The sequence below is a fragment of the Lemur catta genome, chromosome 5, assembly GCF_020740605.2.
Source record: "Lemur catta isolate mLemCat1 chromosome 5, mLemCat1.pri, whole genome shotgun sequence".
Lineage (NCBI taxonomy): Eukaryota > Metazoa > Chordata > Mammalia > Primates > Lemuridae > Lemur > Lemur catta.
The window spans coordinates 3,358,011-3,374,441 of NC_059132.1; the positions used below are offsets into that span (position 1 = coordinate 3,358,011).

The 16,431-nt window shown below is 54.7% G+C and overlaps 1 protein-coding gene and 1 long non-coding RNA gene across 3 annotated transcripts in view; one reads left to right on the forward strand and one right to left on the reverse strand.

Annotated features, from left to right (window-relative positions):
• The first annotated feature begins 420 nt into the window (after positions 1-420).
• The window catches only part of TGFBI (transforming growth factor beta induced), a 30,795-nt gene continuing 14,784 nt past the window's right edge, over positions 421-16,431 (forward strand). Inside the window, exons 1-5 of one of the 2 annotated variants that reach the window (XM_045550847.1) lie at positions 421-668; positions 5,030-5,128; positions 14,686-14,750; positions 15,585-15,745; positions 16,090-16,254. In XM_045550847.1, the coding sequence (XP_045406803.1) occupies positions 535-668; positions 5,030-5,128; positions 14,686-14,750; positions 15,585-15,745; positions 16,090-16,254 (624 nt within the window). In that variant the 5' untranslated portion in view covers positions 421-534. The remainder of the gene's footprint in view (positions 669-5,029; positions 5,129-14,685; positions 14,751-15,584; positions 15,746-16,089; positions 16,255-16,431) is intronic. The other variant, XR_006735067.1, reaches the window with a different exon arrangement.
• LOC123637801 lies at positions 14,051-16,258 on the reverse strand. The gene is made up of 2 exons (XR_006735071.1): positions 14,666-16,258; positions 14,051-14,520 (listed from the first exon to the last, which is right to left on the reverse strand). It is a non-coding gene; the product is annotated as an uncharacterized LOC123637801 (long non-coding RNA).

The window sequence follows — 16,431 nt, forward strand, 5'->3', positions numbered from 1 at the left end:
GCATCTACCTGGCAGGTGGCCCGCAGCCAGGTGGCCCGCAGGGACGTTTACCGAAGGAAGGAATGAGTGAGGACCCCACCCTTCCCCAGAGCCAAACCTGCCCCACATTTTCTGGCTTCTGTCACTCGCAAGATTTACACCTCATCTGTGTTTCAATGAGCATGGTTGGGGGGGGGGAGACAAGTCCGTTGGGCCAGGTGTCCTGGGGGTGGCACTGCCCCCCCCAGGGTCAGCGAGGGGTCTTCGGGCTCAGGCCGTGCAGGACCCGAGCCCGGGGTGAGGTTGGAGGGAGCGGCAGAGACAGCTGCCCCTGCCCCGCATGTGGAAGGACCCGCGCGGCGGGGGAGGGCGGCGGTGGGCGCGGGGCCGGCGGCCCGCGTAGACGCGAGCGCGGCGGGGGAGCGGGGCTGGGAGGCGCCAGGCGGCCGCTCCCGCCCTCGGCCGCTCCCCCGCCGCTTACTTAACGTGGCCGGCGGCGGAGGCGCCCTCACTTCCCGAGCCTCGCCGCCGCCGCCCGGTGCGCGACCCCGCTCCATGGCGCTCCTCGTGCGGTTGCTGGCTGTCGCCCTGGCGCTGGCCCTGGGCCCCGCCGCGACCCTGGCGGGCCCCGCCAAGTCGCCCTACCAGCTGGTGCTGCAGCACAGCCGGCTCCGGGGCCGCCAGCACGGGTAAGCCGAGCCGCCCGCCGGGACAGACGGCCGAGGGACGGGTCGCTGGGGCCCCCAAGCGCTCGCCGCGGGGGCTTCCGAGCGGGCTGGGGGCGCAGGGGACAAAGATCGAAGGAAAAGCAGGCAGCGTTCGCTCGGAGACCAGCCCTGCACGCGGTGGAGGGAAGGAGGGAGGGGACCCTGGAGGGAAAGCGGCGGGGACGCTTTGTAGAGGAAGCAAGTGGGGGCGCTGACAGCGACCTGCTCGGACCAGGAGCGTGGCCCGCTCCCAGCCTCTCCTCCCAGCCCACGGGGGAGGACGAGTTGGCAGCCGTCTGCCCAGAATCACCGTGGGAAGGCGCCCAGGCCAAGGTGGAAGCCCACCCAGCAGTTCACAGCCAGGTCCCTGGCCCGCGACTTCAGACAGGCGCCTGGGGGCCACACAAGGTGGCAGCATCCAAGGCGCCCCAGGTCCCTGTGCACCTGGCCATGCCCTGCACTCACACTACCCGGGCACAGCAAAGGCAGCAGGCTGGTGAAAAGCAGGAGAATTCAGTGGGCCTCACATTGTACAGATGGGGAAACTGAGTCCTGAGCGGTCAGGCCACTTTCCTGCAGTCCTGCAGAATGCACTGGAGCCAGGACTGGAGTCTTTCTTAAAGCAATAGCTGGGTTTGTAAATACGGGACATTATCATTCCAAGTGACACTGAAGATGGGTTGGCTTTAGGAGACAACTCAGGCCGATGGGCTCACGTGGTAAAGACCCTAGCACAGACCCAGGCAGAGCTGGGCAAGATTTCTACACCCGACACCAGGCCACGCCTGCTTCACACACAGCCAGGCTTTGCCGCGGCTTCCAGCCGGCGTCCCCTTCACAGCTAGGTCAAACTGCATGTGAGTAAAGTCGTGTCACGGCTCCTCAGAGGAAGGCCAGGTGCCGCTGGGGTCTGGCATTCACAGCCCCAGGCACTGCCCGCACCTCCGAGGGACTGGGCCGATCTGTGCTCTGGTCAGAACTCATTGTGGGGGTGACAGAGTGGACTTCACAGCCCCAGCAAAGCCCTGGCCCTCCACGCCCAGGAGCGCTCCGGTGTGGGCACAGGCTGCCTGTCCTAGGGAGGACTTGCCCTGGTTTCCTCTGCCTGTGGTTTTTATGGTCTAACTTGGCCTTTCAGGTGCTTAGGGCTTCAGGGAAGAGGGGCTGCTGGGAACAGGTCTAGGTGCCCTGCAGAGCGAGATCAAGCCAGGCTGGGCCACAGCTCCACACCCTCCTGGGACAAGGAGAGCACAGGGCAGCCCTGGGGTCGCTGGGGAAGCGGGAGAATCCCTCTGACTTAGGCTGTGTGCACCAGAGGGAGCGGGCAGGTGGGAAAGACAAGGGGGATGTGAGGCCTCAAAGTCAGGATGTGAGCCACCGGCATTTTTACTGTCGCTGTCCACCCCACCCTCCGTCCCTCTGCCTCTCTGGCAAATGAACCGCGTTGTGTTTGGGGCCATAGTCTGCCTGGGAGGTTTCTGTTTCTTCTGTTTCTTGTCCACTAAGTCAGGAGAAGATCCCCACAGCATGCCCTGCAACACTGTCACCCGTAAGGGCATCTCTGGGCACAGCCACAGTGAAGGGGCCCCCAAGGTATTGAGGGCCTTTCCCCCAAGAACCTTCTTTTTAGCAAACCTCTCCTTCGCCTCAGAGCCAAGAGGAGACACTGACCAGCTGGAAATAGGACTTTCTTTTTTTTTTAATGCAGATGCTCTTCATTATGAGTTTCAGATACTAGATCAACTTCCCCACCAGCCCCTGCAGGCCAATCCTCTTGATTAACTTCTTGCAGTGCAGTTGGAAAGGCCTAGAGTAATTTGTGCTGGGCAGAATGATCTGAGAAGTCACAGGAGTACCCCTCCCCCAGTAAAATCTGGACGTACAGGCACACGAAGCATGACAAAAGGGTTGCAGGCACAGTGGCACTAACTCTGAACTAACTGTCCCTGAAAATAGCACAGGGCTGCCTGGCCTTGCACACATGGGTGTGGCCCCTGTGCAAATGGATAACCTTGCTCGAGCTCCAGCCCTTCATTCAAAGCGAGAACGGGTGCAGAGGGAAGGAAAACTTCTTTGCTGTTTTAAGGAAATGCGGTGTGCTTCAAGATGCGATGAAAGAAGCACTGTGTCATGTTGGTGTGCAGCACTTTGTCACCCATCACCACTGGTGCTCTCATTGTCACCACAATACAGTCAGAGCTATTGCTCATGTTCCCATTTTACAGATGCGGAAACATCAGCTTAGTGATTTAGTCCAAACACAGAAAGCTGTTGAGAGATAGTTATTGTGACATGGTCTCTCGACTGTGTTGCTATGGGGAAAGGAAGGGGGAAAATAATACTGAACAAGAAGTAAAAATGTGATCGCATTTCCAAATATCAACAACCAAAGACTGGACCGGATTTCCTGAAGCACTTGATTTTTAAAGCCAAGTTGACCAGCAACACTGTTATGCTTGAGGCAGAGGGTCTAGGAGTGGCTTGCTCATTTCAATTCAGCTTCAGCATAAATCTCCTACGTGCACAGCCCACCCACACCCCCCTGACGTGGGAGGGAGAGAGAGGGTCACGGCCGCCCCCAGCCTCTGCCCCGGTTACAGGGGCGGCAGCAGTGGAAACACTCTGCAGAGGAATGTTGGAGCCACACTCACAAGAGGCTCGCTGAAGAGTCGCCAAACGCCTACGGAAAGTTGCAGGGAATTCATCGACAGTAATTGTTTCCTGCTTGGGCAGATAGAAGAACTTCTGGGATTATACAACAATAAATAAAACCCAGGGCTGGAGGATGGCCAGCAGGGACTCCTCGGGGTTATTTGGGGACTGTCTAACCTGTGAATTCTAGGCAACAAACAGAGAAGCCAGGACTTTAGAAATCTGGGGGCTGCGGTCATTTGGTCAGAGCTGGCTAGAACTAGGGAGGCAGGGACCCTCCCTCTGCTGGCCTGGGGTCTCTTCTCCAGAATTCACCTCTCTCGCCCCCAGGTTCTTGCACTGATTCACTAATGCCTATGTGTCTCCTCGGCCTACTCCCTTTTGCCTATTAAAAAAAAAAAAAGCTGGACAAGAGGTGACAGTCATATGATAGAAGACACAGGGCAGAGAAGGAAAGGATCGGAATGAATTCCCAGCCGGTAACCTGGCTGCAGCTAAATGGTGGGTGGTGGTTGTAGCTCTCACTGTAATATCGGTGTGATACCCTGCACAGCAAATGAGGTCTGTGGGTTACATTTTTAATGTGACAGGAGAATTGACACTAAAGGAACACCCCACCCTGTGGATGATACCTGAAGTTCTCTGAGGCCTCAGTTTCTGTTTTCTTGGCTTTCCTCTGACCGGTGATTCAGTCAGATGAGCTGCCTGCCTCCCGCTCGGGAAGGCTGACCCCTCCCGATTGTCACCACACAGCCACAGCTGCCTCCTTTCCCCAGTGGCTCCCAGTGAAGGTCCTGCCGTCACCTGCCTGAGCACAGTTCCGGTCAGGACTTGGTACTCTAGAATGAAACCTACAAGAACAGAATCCTAAGGCCCTGGGAAAGGCTTCTCGGTGAACCCCGGGACATTTGCACTCTGCTCCTCCACAGAGTCCCCGAGGATTGCTGTGATCTGGGTGGCTGGGGGAGCGGTATTTTCAACGAGTTCATTCCAAGCTCCTTCTGCGTCCTGACTGGGTGGTAGGCCCCGTCTAGAGTGTAAAACACACAAGACAGAACACTTGCTCTCAATGTTCTTTTGAGTGTAGTTGAAAAGAAGAGACATCCACTCCACACACACCAGTGACGGGATTCTGTTTGGTACCCAGCATCAAACAAGGACTGAGTCCCAGGTCAGAGGGTGGAGAGAAGCATGTCACCTGGGACGTTGGAAGAAAGCTGTCTGGGGGAAGTGGGACTTGAGTTGGGGTCTACGTGACGAACATGGGAGATCACCCCCATTCCTGGTCCTGACAGCATCCATGGCCTCTAGTTACAGGAAAGACACTCATTACAGGTTGCCTGGGGGCGCCGGGGGCTGGTCTAGGGATGCAGAGTATGTCTGTTTGTGGGGCTGCCCAGAAATGCTTTTATTTACACTCACCAATTGCTCGTGTCAAAAAGGATACGTACATGACATTATACCAATGTGTAAGAGAGTCTTTAACAATTTTTAATTCAAGGGGATGCTTTCATGGGGACCAGTGGGAATCTACATAGACAGGCCCTCCCAGGTACCAAGACTGAAATGGCTGTCTCCTCTTCCAGTTCTAGAACATTCTAATGGCCCAGGAAGGCCAACCTGATGGGAAAGATGTCAAGGTGGGGTGGTCCTGCTAACCGTTTTGCTAACTCTGTTGCTTTTGTTTCCAGCCCGAACGTGTGTGCTGTGCAGAAGCTCATTGGCACTAACAAGAAGTACTTCACCAACTGCAAGCAGTGGTACCAGAGGAAAATCTGCGGCAAATCCACGTGAGTATCTGTAAGCACTCAGGGCCACCCGCCACCAAGGAGGCCCCCTGGGTGCATGCCGGCTGCAGGCGCCCCCAGGCCTGGGCACGCCTTCTAGAAGGTCAGGCTGCCTAAAGAGCCAAGAAGGTGCATGTGCAAACGTGTCGGGACCGTGTGCTGGGGAGTGGCATTTTTAGGAAACTAGGCCAATTTTGTTTTGCATTTTTAAGGCTGCTGACAAGACTTGGATATGTTTTTGGTTGGTTTGGGATTGCAAGAAGCATGAAATATTGGCGGGAGGGGAGGGTGGGATTCTCAGTCATCACAAAATGATACAGATATTCAGTGGAGAAGCCACCTACATGGGACTCTGGAAAAGAGAGCCCCGTGGTGAAGTTATGCTAAGGAACACCACCCCTGCTCTGCAGTCCTAAGGCAAACACCCCAAAAAGACTTCGAGTGCCCAGACATACGCACGGTAGGAGACAGCACAGCACATTTAGAACACTGGCTCAAACCCTGGCTCTACCACTTACCTGGGCCAGGTACTTCATCTTTAGAACCTTCCTTTGCCCTGTCTGTGAAGTGGGAATACCAAAAGGACCTACCTTATGGGGCTGTTATGAGGAATATGGTGCCTGGCGCTTAGTCAGTGCTTAGTAAATGCTAGCCGCTGTTATTATTACCCCAGAATTTGCAAATCTACACCACACAAGCAGAAGTAAGAGTGGCGATGGGGTGTGGAACAGTGTGGCTGCCACAGGCTGGTTGGTTGGTGCCTCTGTCATAAGGAGGGAGCAGCCTTCGCCCCAACTGCCTGCTGGAAACAGGGTAGCATCGTGTTCTGACAGATTCCGGGGAAACATAATCTGTTTTAGCACTAACTGTCGACAGATCTCAAAGCGGGCTTTCGCCTACAGATAGGAAGATGTGCTGTGGGAAACCTCCTGAGCCACTGGGGAGGGCCTGACCTTCCTCTCGTCTGCATCGTAGGAGGATTAAGACACCCTAAGCCATGATCTTGAACACTTTCCAATGTCAGGGATTTTTAAGTTTATTGCTTGTGACGTTGCTTTTGAGCAGACATCTCCTCCAATTTAATAACAAATGGAAAGCAGGGGAAATGCTCTTTCCTTAAAAGTACATGTAACTAAATAGCCCCGTGTGCAACCCTGATTATGTTGGGCAGTTGTTGTCAGTCCCTGGGAGCCTGACCAGGGCAGGTCTGTGGCAGCTGGCTGCCCGGCCTTCAAGCTGGAGTTGAGTGAGCTAGTACACACCTCCTGGTTTCAGTGAACAGATACTCAGCTACAATTCTTGCTGCCATGAGCAAAAAGATTACGCAAATTCCTCCTCCACCCATCCTTCCATTACATCCAAGATAAAAAAAAAGAAAAGAAAGAAAAAGAAATACCTTTAGTACTAATGGATTTTTTTCATGTGCATATATTACTTCCTCAATCACAAAGTTAAGTAATTGCTTAATTAAACATTAAGCCAGGCCCCGCGTAACTGCTTGGACCAGGAAGAAGCCCAGAGCGCTGGTGCCGAGCAAACCTCCTCCCCATCTCAGTGCCCTCGGTTTCAAAGGGCACCACCTCCCTGTTGGTTCAGGTTTCTCTAGCAATGCGGCCCACTGGTGATGGCAAGCCGGCCACAGGGCGGCACCTGCCGTGCCGTTTCGGGCACCCCGTGTTGGAGCACTTGCCCGCCTGGTTAACAGCAGCTGGATCTCATTCCCCGGCGGTTCCCAGGCTTGCCCTGTGGCTGGTGATGAGTCACCTTAGCTCTTGGCTCTTGCTACCCGCCTCTTCCTCCACGTGCCAGCACCAGGCACCAGCAACAGAGCTGTGTGTTGGCACACTGCACCAAGGCATCCCCGCTAAGGCAGGGGTGGCTTTGGGAGTTCAGTGACATGGGGCAGTGTCCTTCCTCCAGTGACCTCAGAGGCCAGGCACCAGGAAAGGGAAGAAATGTACGGGTGGGGTGCGGGTTTCTAAACACGTAATTGAGGTTTAGAGCAGCCGCGGGCAAAGCCCAGTGTCCAGGCCCAGCTCTCGTCCTGGTCTTGCGAAGCCAGAGGGAGGTAGTGCTCACATTCAACTCTCGAATGTGGCCGCCGCTTTGGCCACATTCAAAAAGAGGAAATGAAGATAGAAAAACATGAGCTGATGTAAAACTTCATGATCCAGGACAAGAGAGGCCCTTCCTGGAACATCACGTGCAGTACCAGGAAGGTGGAGCTGACTTGGAAAAATCCAGAAACTCAGAGAGGGGAAGAGGAAGAGGTTGAACCCATCTCCATTGTCTCGGAGAGCTGAGTAAGAGCAGCTTGGCCGGGCTCCCCTGGACCCGGGACTGAGACCAGTGAGGGGGCCACTGTCCGACCACCGTGTGGCCAGAGCTAAGTGCCACGGGTGGTCAGGTGGGAGGGGGAGAGGGCTCAGGTGCTGGCTGGAGTTGACACCGTCCTGGGGAAAGGGGGTCCCAAATGCCTCTGGCTGGGTGAGGACCAGACTGGGAAACGGGGCATGGTTGTGAGTGATTAGAGCAACAGAATTGTCCCAGCGTGGGGCCAGCGTGGGCAGGGGGGCTTTTCTCAGCAAGACTCCAGAGCAGAGGCCGGAGCAGAAGCGTGAGCTGGGATGAAAGGGAGCAAAGTGTCTTCAATGAGGGGCAGCATGGGTCATCGAGGGGCCCAAGACTGAGGAAAGCAGAGTAGGGGCAGCCAGCACAGTGGCCGTGTGAGGTCACAGAGTCACAGGGACAGGCCTGGTGAGACAGGAGCCTGGAGCCACCCGCCTGCTGCTGTGGGACCCTGGACTCTGCCTCCCCGAGGGGGGTCCTGGCCACACGCAGCACCGCTGTCCTCAGGTGGAGCTGTGGTAGCCCCAGAAAACAGCTTTTCTGCATTTACAGAGAGAGCAGGACCCTGGTGTTGTGCATCAAGCCTGACGTACAGGTTTTATTACGGGAAGTGGTTACCAGTGGGCCCCTATTTAGTGGCTTGAGTGAATTTTGTTACCTGGAAATTCACTTTAGCATTTGTTTCAGATCCTAAAGCTCACCGGAGTGATACAATGGCGAATCGAACAAAGAGGGTTGTAGGGGGCAGACGGCATCCCCCTCCTTGATTTCAGGCCCTAGTTTGATTAGTAGCCATAAAATTTTTATATGTCGCACTTTGAGAAAAAGGTGCAGGAAATTGTGGTCAGGGAGCCTGGCTCCTCTCGACAGGCCTCCTTTGTGGGAGCCCCAGGGAGAGGAGGCCTGTTTAACAGCCAAGTCTGAGCTGACATCACGGGGCTGGGACAGTCACAGCAGGAGCACAGACATCATAGACGTGGCACAGGGAGGGCCGGCGCGGGAGCTGGCGGGTCGGGGTGGCAGCTCTCTGTTCCAAAGTCTTGAAATTGTTTCGTGAGCGACACATTTCACAAGTGCCAAAGCCGTTCCCTGGAGCCCAGATGAGCTGGCAGGACACTCCCGCCTCTCTAGTGGCAAGCCTGGCTTTGCCCAGGGGCTGACATGCTAAAGCTGACAGACTGAACTTCACCAGAGCCAGCTGGTGCATGGTCGAGCTTTGCCATCAGCTGGCAGGGCTCATTCCAGCAGTTGTCATTCTGGGCAGGGCACCCAGAGACATCTGACATGACGCTGAGGAAGAGCCATCCTTTCCCTCCGGTTCTCATATCCCACGACCTTGGTCCCAGGGGAAAAAGAAGAAGATGGTGAGAAGCCACCTAGGCTGTCCCCAGACCCACACCAGCACCTCCTTCCTTGTCACCCATTCCCTGTGCAGCCAGCTGGGACCCCCTGGGTAATTTGCTCCAAGGTAACTGAGACATAACCAAACACCAAATATCTTCCTGAAGGTTCCATCCCGTTCTAGAAACTAAGAGGCTGCTTAGCTGACATGGAGTTTTGTTATGTTGGGCACTTAGGTGAACCCGTGTACCACCAGGGTAAGGTCCTGTGGTCGGTAGGAAAATGACCTCCCAAAGAGGTCCACATTCCAGTCCCCAAACCTGTAGATGCGGTTCCTTCCATGGACAAGGGGGCTTTGCAGATATGATTAAGGATCTTAAGAGGGGGGTTATCCTAGATTACCTGCTGAGTCCAGTGTAATCGTAAGAGGCCAGGTAGGAGGGAGGCGTGATGACAAAAGCTGAAGTTGGAGTGATGCGACCACAAGCCGAGGAATGAAGGCAGCCACTAGGCACTGAAAAAGGGAAGGAATAGAGTTTCCCCCCACAGCCTCTGGTAGGAACGTAGCCTTTGATTTTAGCCTCATAAGGCCAATGTCTGACTCTAACCTCCAGAATTGTAAGATAATAAATTTGTGTTATTGTAAGCCATTAAATTTGTTACAAGGAGTGGGGAAGTAACACAGACCCTATCTATTGAGTTCTAGGGATGCGTTGTGGGGAGTTTATTTGCTACAATGTGATTTGATCAGTGGTCTGATGTAAGACATTGCTTCCAATGACGTTATTAACCTGGCTTCAATCTTAAAGTTTATACCTGGAGTTTTTTTGTTTGTTGTTTGTTTTGTTTTGTCTTGTTTTTGAAATGGGGTCTTGCTCTGTTGTCTGGACTAAGGTTCAATGGCACGATCATAGCTCACTGCAGCCTCAAACTCCTGGGCTCAAGTGATCCTCCCACCTTAGCCTCCCAGTAGCTGGTGCATCCCACCACACCCAGCCAATTTTTAAAACATTTTGTGTAGAGACAGAGTTTTGCTTTGTTGCCCGGGCTGGTCTCAAACTCCTGGCCTCAAGCAGTCCTCCTGTCTCCACCTCCCAAAGTGCTGGGATTACAGGTGTGAGTGACTGTGCTCAGCCCATAGTTTTTTTTAGAGGAAGCTCAACAATTATCACTTAGTAAATATCAACCATCACATGTAAACTCATTCAATTCTCAGTTACCCTATAAGGTCAGTATGATTATTGGCCCATTTACAGATGGGGAGACTGAGGCTCAGAAGGCCATGTGACTTGCTCAAAGCCATCCACTGGTCAGCAGGGCAGGTCAGCCCTCTTTTCTGTGCTGCCCCCAGGGACAGTCGAGCCCAGCAGCTAATGTCAGTGACTCAGGGGGTACGCAGTGAGCAGGCCTGTAGGGCGGGCGCGAACTGCCCCAGGTACAGCCCGGAGCCTGTGGCTGTGGGTCCCAGAGACAAGGCCGCCTCTGGGTCAGAGAAGGAAGCCTTTGGCTCAGAGCAACCTTCCCCCAGGTGCTTGCCTGCTGCTGCACGGGGGGATCGAATGCGGGGCGTGGGAACTGAGTCAGCATCCAGGAGCCCCCAGAATGCCCTGGCACCCTGCACACAGATTCCCACCAGAAATGTGTGTCTGTTTTCTGAAGACTCCACCCCCATCACTAAGCAGGCAGTGGCCTGCGGTGTGGACGGGAGGTTAAAGCAAGCCCTGGTTTCTGCCGGGAAACTCAAGAATCAGCTCAACTGTGTTTCCAAGGTGAGGAGCGCAGAAAATGAACCTCTCGGGGGTCCGGGGGGCGAGGCAGATGTCTAGACGCTGTGGGTCTGTTTGCTCTGCGATTCCTCTTGGAGACGATGACATCCGACGGTTTGCTGTTGGTCACAGGAGACTGGCTTGCAGGCTGCTCCGCCGAGTGAGTCCCCGGCACTGGCGGCCGGAACGGCGGCCAAACCCGGGAAGCGCCTGGGAGAGAGCGATTGTTTTAACTTTTGTTACCTTCTTGGGAAATTATTGTAAGGAGACAAATATCAGTGATTGTCTCTATCCAGTCGTGAGTGGAACGTTAGAGGGGAACGGCGGGGAGCTTCCCGAACGTCTCTACGCGGAGACCGTGGGTCAACGCTGTCGTCTTGCCCCCCTTAAATCTGCTCAGACACCTTTCCTCACGTTCTTTGTCAAATTATTCTTTTGAACGGGGAAGCTGGAACAAAATAACTAGCAGTTCGTTACTCCAGAAGGCCTGCTTTTTCTAACTTGAGGTTTTTCTTTATTAGACTGTGTCTGGCCACCAAGAAGCCAGGAGACTTTAGTCAGAACAGCTGTGGCTGATGAGCTTAGATTCAGAGACCAACAGGTTAGTCTTTTCTCTGCAGGGAAGCCCAGGAACTGGGGGTGGGGGTCATAGCCGGGAGGCCCCATTGTTTCTGTCCTTCCTGCCTGCACCCGAGAGAGATGGCAGCAGACCCACGACTCTGTCCCCTGGCCCATCTCCCCAAAGAGTCTGTTCTCCTAGGACCAGAGCCCAAGTAGGGTGGCACACTGGGCTGAGCCTGGGGGACTGCCAGCCTGGAGAGGTTTGGTCGAGATTGTCTCAGTGGGTGGCTGTCTCAGTCTGCCGTTCCCAGCTGCCCTGTGCGTCTCTGGGGTGTGCAGACCAGTCCTGACAAGGCTGGTATTGCCAGGGAAGTAGGGAGCAGGTGACCTGCCAGCTGTGGCACCTGCTCAATCCACAGGCTGCTGTGCTCGGGCTGAGAGGCATGGATGAGCCCGGCACTCCTCGAGAGTGGCGGAGGTGCCAGACCGTGGGCAGCAGGAGGATGGACAGGGAGGGGTCACCAGGGCAGGAGGATTAGGGCAGAGCTTCCTGGCAGAGAGCCACACTTGGTTAGCCAGGAACAAGCCTTTGACTGGGGAGGCGGTGGCCTCAGGGACTGAGCCTCGGCTGTGGGGAGTGTGTTAGGCAAGCCATCCACTTGTGACAGCACAGCGTGGTCCAGCCACTGGAGGACACAGGTGCAGAAAGCCCACGTGGAGAGGACAGTGAGTGCTGACAGCGGTTAGTCGTGACCACCTCGGAGACACTACTTGTGTCGTCTAGATGTCAAACTTTCCCACTCAGTTTACTGTCCTCCAGATATGTGCATTGTCAAGAGCAGTGGAGAGAGGATTGGACTTGAAAGCAAGGAGAGTCCTGGGTCTCTCCGTCCCCACCTGTGATCTTAAGAAACCCCTTTGCCCCTCAGAGCCCTGGCAGCTTTCTGATTGCATCCTAAGTTACCCTGCTCCATGCTGAGACTTTTCTGCGTAGATCTGTCCCTCCCTCCCCAGCCCCTCAGCTCCCCGTTTCTCCTGGTGTCGTTCTCTGCGTGCCCCTCCCCCCCAATCCCCAACACACACGCAGACATACACCTGGCCACAGACAAGTATGTTCACATTTGGGGAGTTGGTTTTCTTTTGTCCTCAGTGAAATCCTGGTGAGGCCACTTGAGCCGTTCAGCTCTTTTGAGGTTTCTTGGGGTGAGACTCAGAAGCCAGCATTATGGAAGAAAAGTCTTTGGCTGGCTCGGCTGAGGCTTCCAGCTGTGGGTATGCAGCGCCCACGTGCGTGGGGCACCAGAAATGAGGACTCTGAGGATAAGACTGTCCCTCCAACTGTGCTTCCCCAGCTCCATGGAGTTTCACACAGACACTTTGAGAAAGGAACTAAGTTTGGGGGACTTGACCTAATCCCACCTCCACAACCCCAGCCATGGAGCCCTGGCATTTGTCAGAGAAAGCCTGGGATCCCATGCATGGGTGTCCGCTGGTCCTGTGGGTCAAAGACTTGGAGCTCTCCCTGGGTTTAGCTGGAAGAAGTTGGCACTGTTCTCTGAAAGATTGCATCTCTACTCCCTAGAAATAAGCCTTTTGAGTAGGATTGGGAGTGTGAGATTGGAAGGAATTTTAGAAATCATCTAGTTTAACTTCACCCCATTTTATAATCAGGAAACTGAGTCCAGAGAGAGAAATGGACTTTCAAGGTCACCCTGCTAGGTGCTCATGGATCGCAAGGCAAGTCTCCTCGTCCTAGTACCATTCCTCTTACACCAGGATGCCCCTGGAAATGTGCCAATCAAATCTTGCTTTGGTTGCAGGAATGACTTTAGTTTCTGAAGATAAAACTGTGGGTTAGTGGAAGGCAGTCCTGAGACCACAGCCTTATAAAGAGGGACGGCAGGTTATCAAGGGACAGGGCAGGAGGAGGGCTGGAGAAGAGGTGGGGAGCGGAAGGCAGGAGGATGGAGCGAGCAGGGTGAACAAGAAGGTGCACACTCGTCACTCCTCAGTCATTTCCTGGGGAGCCCAATTCTAGCAAAGCCCCAACTGCAGCTCCCTGGCTGCCTAGCTAATCAATCCCTGAAACAGCCCCCGGGTAACATGTGAGCTGGGCTTCAGCTTCACTTGACTGACTAAGTCTTCCCGGAGACGACTCCAGCTGAATTAACCAGGGCAGAATGTCCTGGGCACACTGAGTGCATCCTCCAGAGCCCAGAGCCCCAGCCCTTATTTCTTCCCCATCTGCCCGCCTCTCTTCTGCTAACGTCGTTAAACATCCCGGAGAGCCCCCCAGCGAGCAGTTCTGCGGTAAAACCCACTGCAGTTAAAGGCTGTGCTCCCTCCTGTCCCGGAGGGCACAGCGTGGATGAGAAAGAAAGGGGAAGGATGTGGCTGTTTGCGTTTGGCCCCAGGCCCTCCAAGGAGAGGCCACGCTCACGCTGCCGTGCGGGCTGGCCTTCTGCAGAACTCGGGGATTTGATTTTAGGCGAGTCTGTTTTAGGTGTAGCCTCCCTTCCTTGCAATGTCATCTGAAATCCCCAGTCTTTCTGGGCTTCCCCAGAATTCTGGGTCAGCTGAAGCTGTGTATCTCAGACCTCTCTCTACACAGTGGCCAATGTCCCATGATGGACTGGTCTGAGTTAGGAGCAGAGAAAGTTTGTGGTTTTCCAGAACAAATGATTTCAAAGGCTGAAACTGTGCACTGCTGGCCTGGTATTCATCCAAATATAAAGAATCTTGCAAACCGGCCATGTTGGCTGACTCCTGGAATGACCACAGGATAGTTGAAGGATGAGGGTGGGTAGGGAACACTTTACTATAGAATCCTTTGTATATTTTCAATTTGAACCCGGAAAAATGTTTTTTATTAATTTGTTTAATTTAAAGAAATACAAAACCAAGCATATTCATAAGAGGAGCTTTGTTTTTATTTTAATGTTTAAAGTTTGTGAAGACTGGGAAAAACCCGATGGTCATATATACGCTGCCCTTTTTGGTTATGAAATCAGAAAGCTGGAAGGCCACGAGAGATTGAATCCCATGACCATTGCAGGGTACACACATGCATTTTACAGATGGGGAGACTGAGGCCCAGAGAGGCGACAGAGCTGGCTGGGGATGCCCCAGCTAGTTGGCAGCAGACTCAGAGCCAGGACGGGTGCAGGGCTGTTTCTGCTCCTCCCTGCTCCATTTCAGGAGTGCTAACTGCTGGGCTCCCCTGTGTAACGTTGGAGATCAAGTCTCGGTGAGTGATGTTGGTTAATCACAACTTTGAATATGCTGCCAGAGTCCTTTGTTGTCCCAGCTGGTTTGCTGTAGGTGTTGGTAACCATCAGGAACATTCTACGAAGCTGAGGAGGGGTGAGAAGCTCCTTGCTAACGAAAGGCACAGATACGATTTAGCAAATGATCTCCCAAGAGGAGGATGTCTCACCCACCATTCCCCTTTCTTGGCCGGGGGTGATTCTTCCTGGGGGGGGGCCCACAGTGTGTGAGCAGCATCGCCCCGCCTAATACGCACGTGTGTTGGTCTCATTCCAGAGTCATCAGCTACGAGTGCTGTCCTGGATATGAAAAGGTCCCCGGAGAGAAGGGCTGTCCAGCAGGTGAATAAGCCAGGCCCGGCGTGCGGGCGTGGACGGAGGGGAGAGGTGGGAGAGAGGAGCAGGAGTGGCGTGTGACAGCAGTCAGTGGCGTGGGGAGGTGCTGGCGTTCTCCCTGTGTGCTCGCTGCCCACCTCCATCTGCTGTTTTTTCAGTTAAGAATGTGAGACTGAGACTTAAAAAGGAGGGGGGCAATTTGGTTGGTGCCAAGGTCACAGGGAGGGCGTGGTCGGCCCGGGCAGGGCTGTGGCCGTACAGACTCAAGTGCAAGGACAGGCAGGGACTGGGGTGGGAAAAGGAGATGAGCCTGGAAGAGGAGCTCAGCCTCTGCATCCCAGTTCCAGACCCTGCACAGTGAACGTTCAACTGCCTGTCTGAGAAAGCCCTTCTAAACCTCGGGCTACTTTTAAGAAATAACATTTTATTAACTGCAAATATTCACGGTACTTTGAAGATTTATAAACTTCTTTTATTCCAGTAGAGGCCATCAGGGAACCAGTTTCAATAACTAGGTAAATCTGCAAGACTAGTTTGTGATTAGGATTATCTATTTCTGTATATTCCTGCCTGTATTATCTAAATATCTAGGAACACTAGCTTTGCGCTGCTGTGTTTGAAATGATAAAAATTCCCAATTAGTTGAGTTCACAGAGGCAAGTAACTTGCTGAGTCATTTTAAGAAGCATGGAGCGAGCTTTCGGCTCCCCGGCGTCAGACTGTCTCCAGGCTTTGCACCTGGCGGGGGGGCACCGGCACTCTGGCAGAGAAGGGCTGGGCTGGCCTGGCTGGGCTGGACCCCCAGCGGCCCACCCCTCCCTCTGTCCTCTGCCCCTGCAGCCCTGCCGCTCTCAAACCTTTACGAGACCCTGGGCGTCGTTGGATCGACCACCACCCAGCTGTACACGGACCGCACGGAGAAGCTGCGGCCTGAGATGGAGGGCCCGGGCAGCTTCACCATCTTCGCCCCCAGCAACGAGGCCTGGGCCTCCCTGCCTGCCGTGAGTGACCTCCTTCTGCCCAGGGGACTCTTGCGGGGGACCGCCTGCCTCCCCGAGGGGTGGGCATGAAGAACGGGAGTCTGGAGCCATTTCCCACTGCTGCAGGAAGCTGTTCCCTTAAGCCCTCAAAGGGCACTTGTGTTAAAATGCACCTCACCAGATGGGGCAGATGCCACCTCTGCCACCTTGGACAGGCCGCCCTTGGTCCTCCCTGGGGGGGATCCGTGGCAGAAGAGAGGCCTGGGTGCCCAGGGGCTGGGGAGCAAGCTGCCCACGGTTGCCAGGACCCGCCTCTTGAACACAGGGTCTGCAGCTCCTGACTGTCACCCTGTCCTTCCTTGCAGGAAGTGCTGGACTCCCTGGTCAGCAACGTCAACATCGAGCTGCTCAACGCCCTTCGCTACCACATGGTGGGCAGGCGGGTCCTGACGGACGAGCTGAAGCACGGCATGGCGCTCACCTCCATGTACCAGAATTCCAACATCCAAATCCACCACTATCCCAACGGGGTAGGGGCACAGCGTGGTCCTTTGTCCCCAGCGAGCCCCGTGCTGGTCCTCTGCGGGGCTGGTTTCTGGGGTCCTGGCCTGTGGCAGTGATGGCTGTAGGCAGCCCTGCCGCTGTGCCCGCTTCTCCCCAGCCCGCTAGTTCCACAGAGACTGCGCCTCTGCTGTGCTAACTGCGTG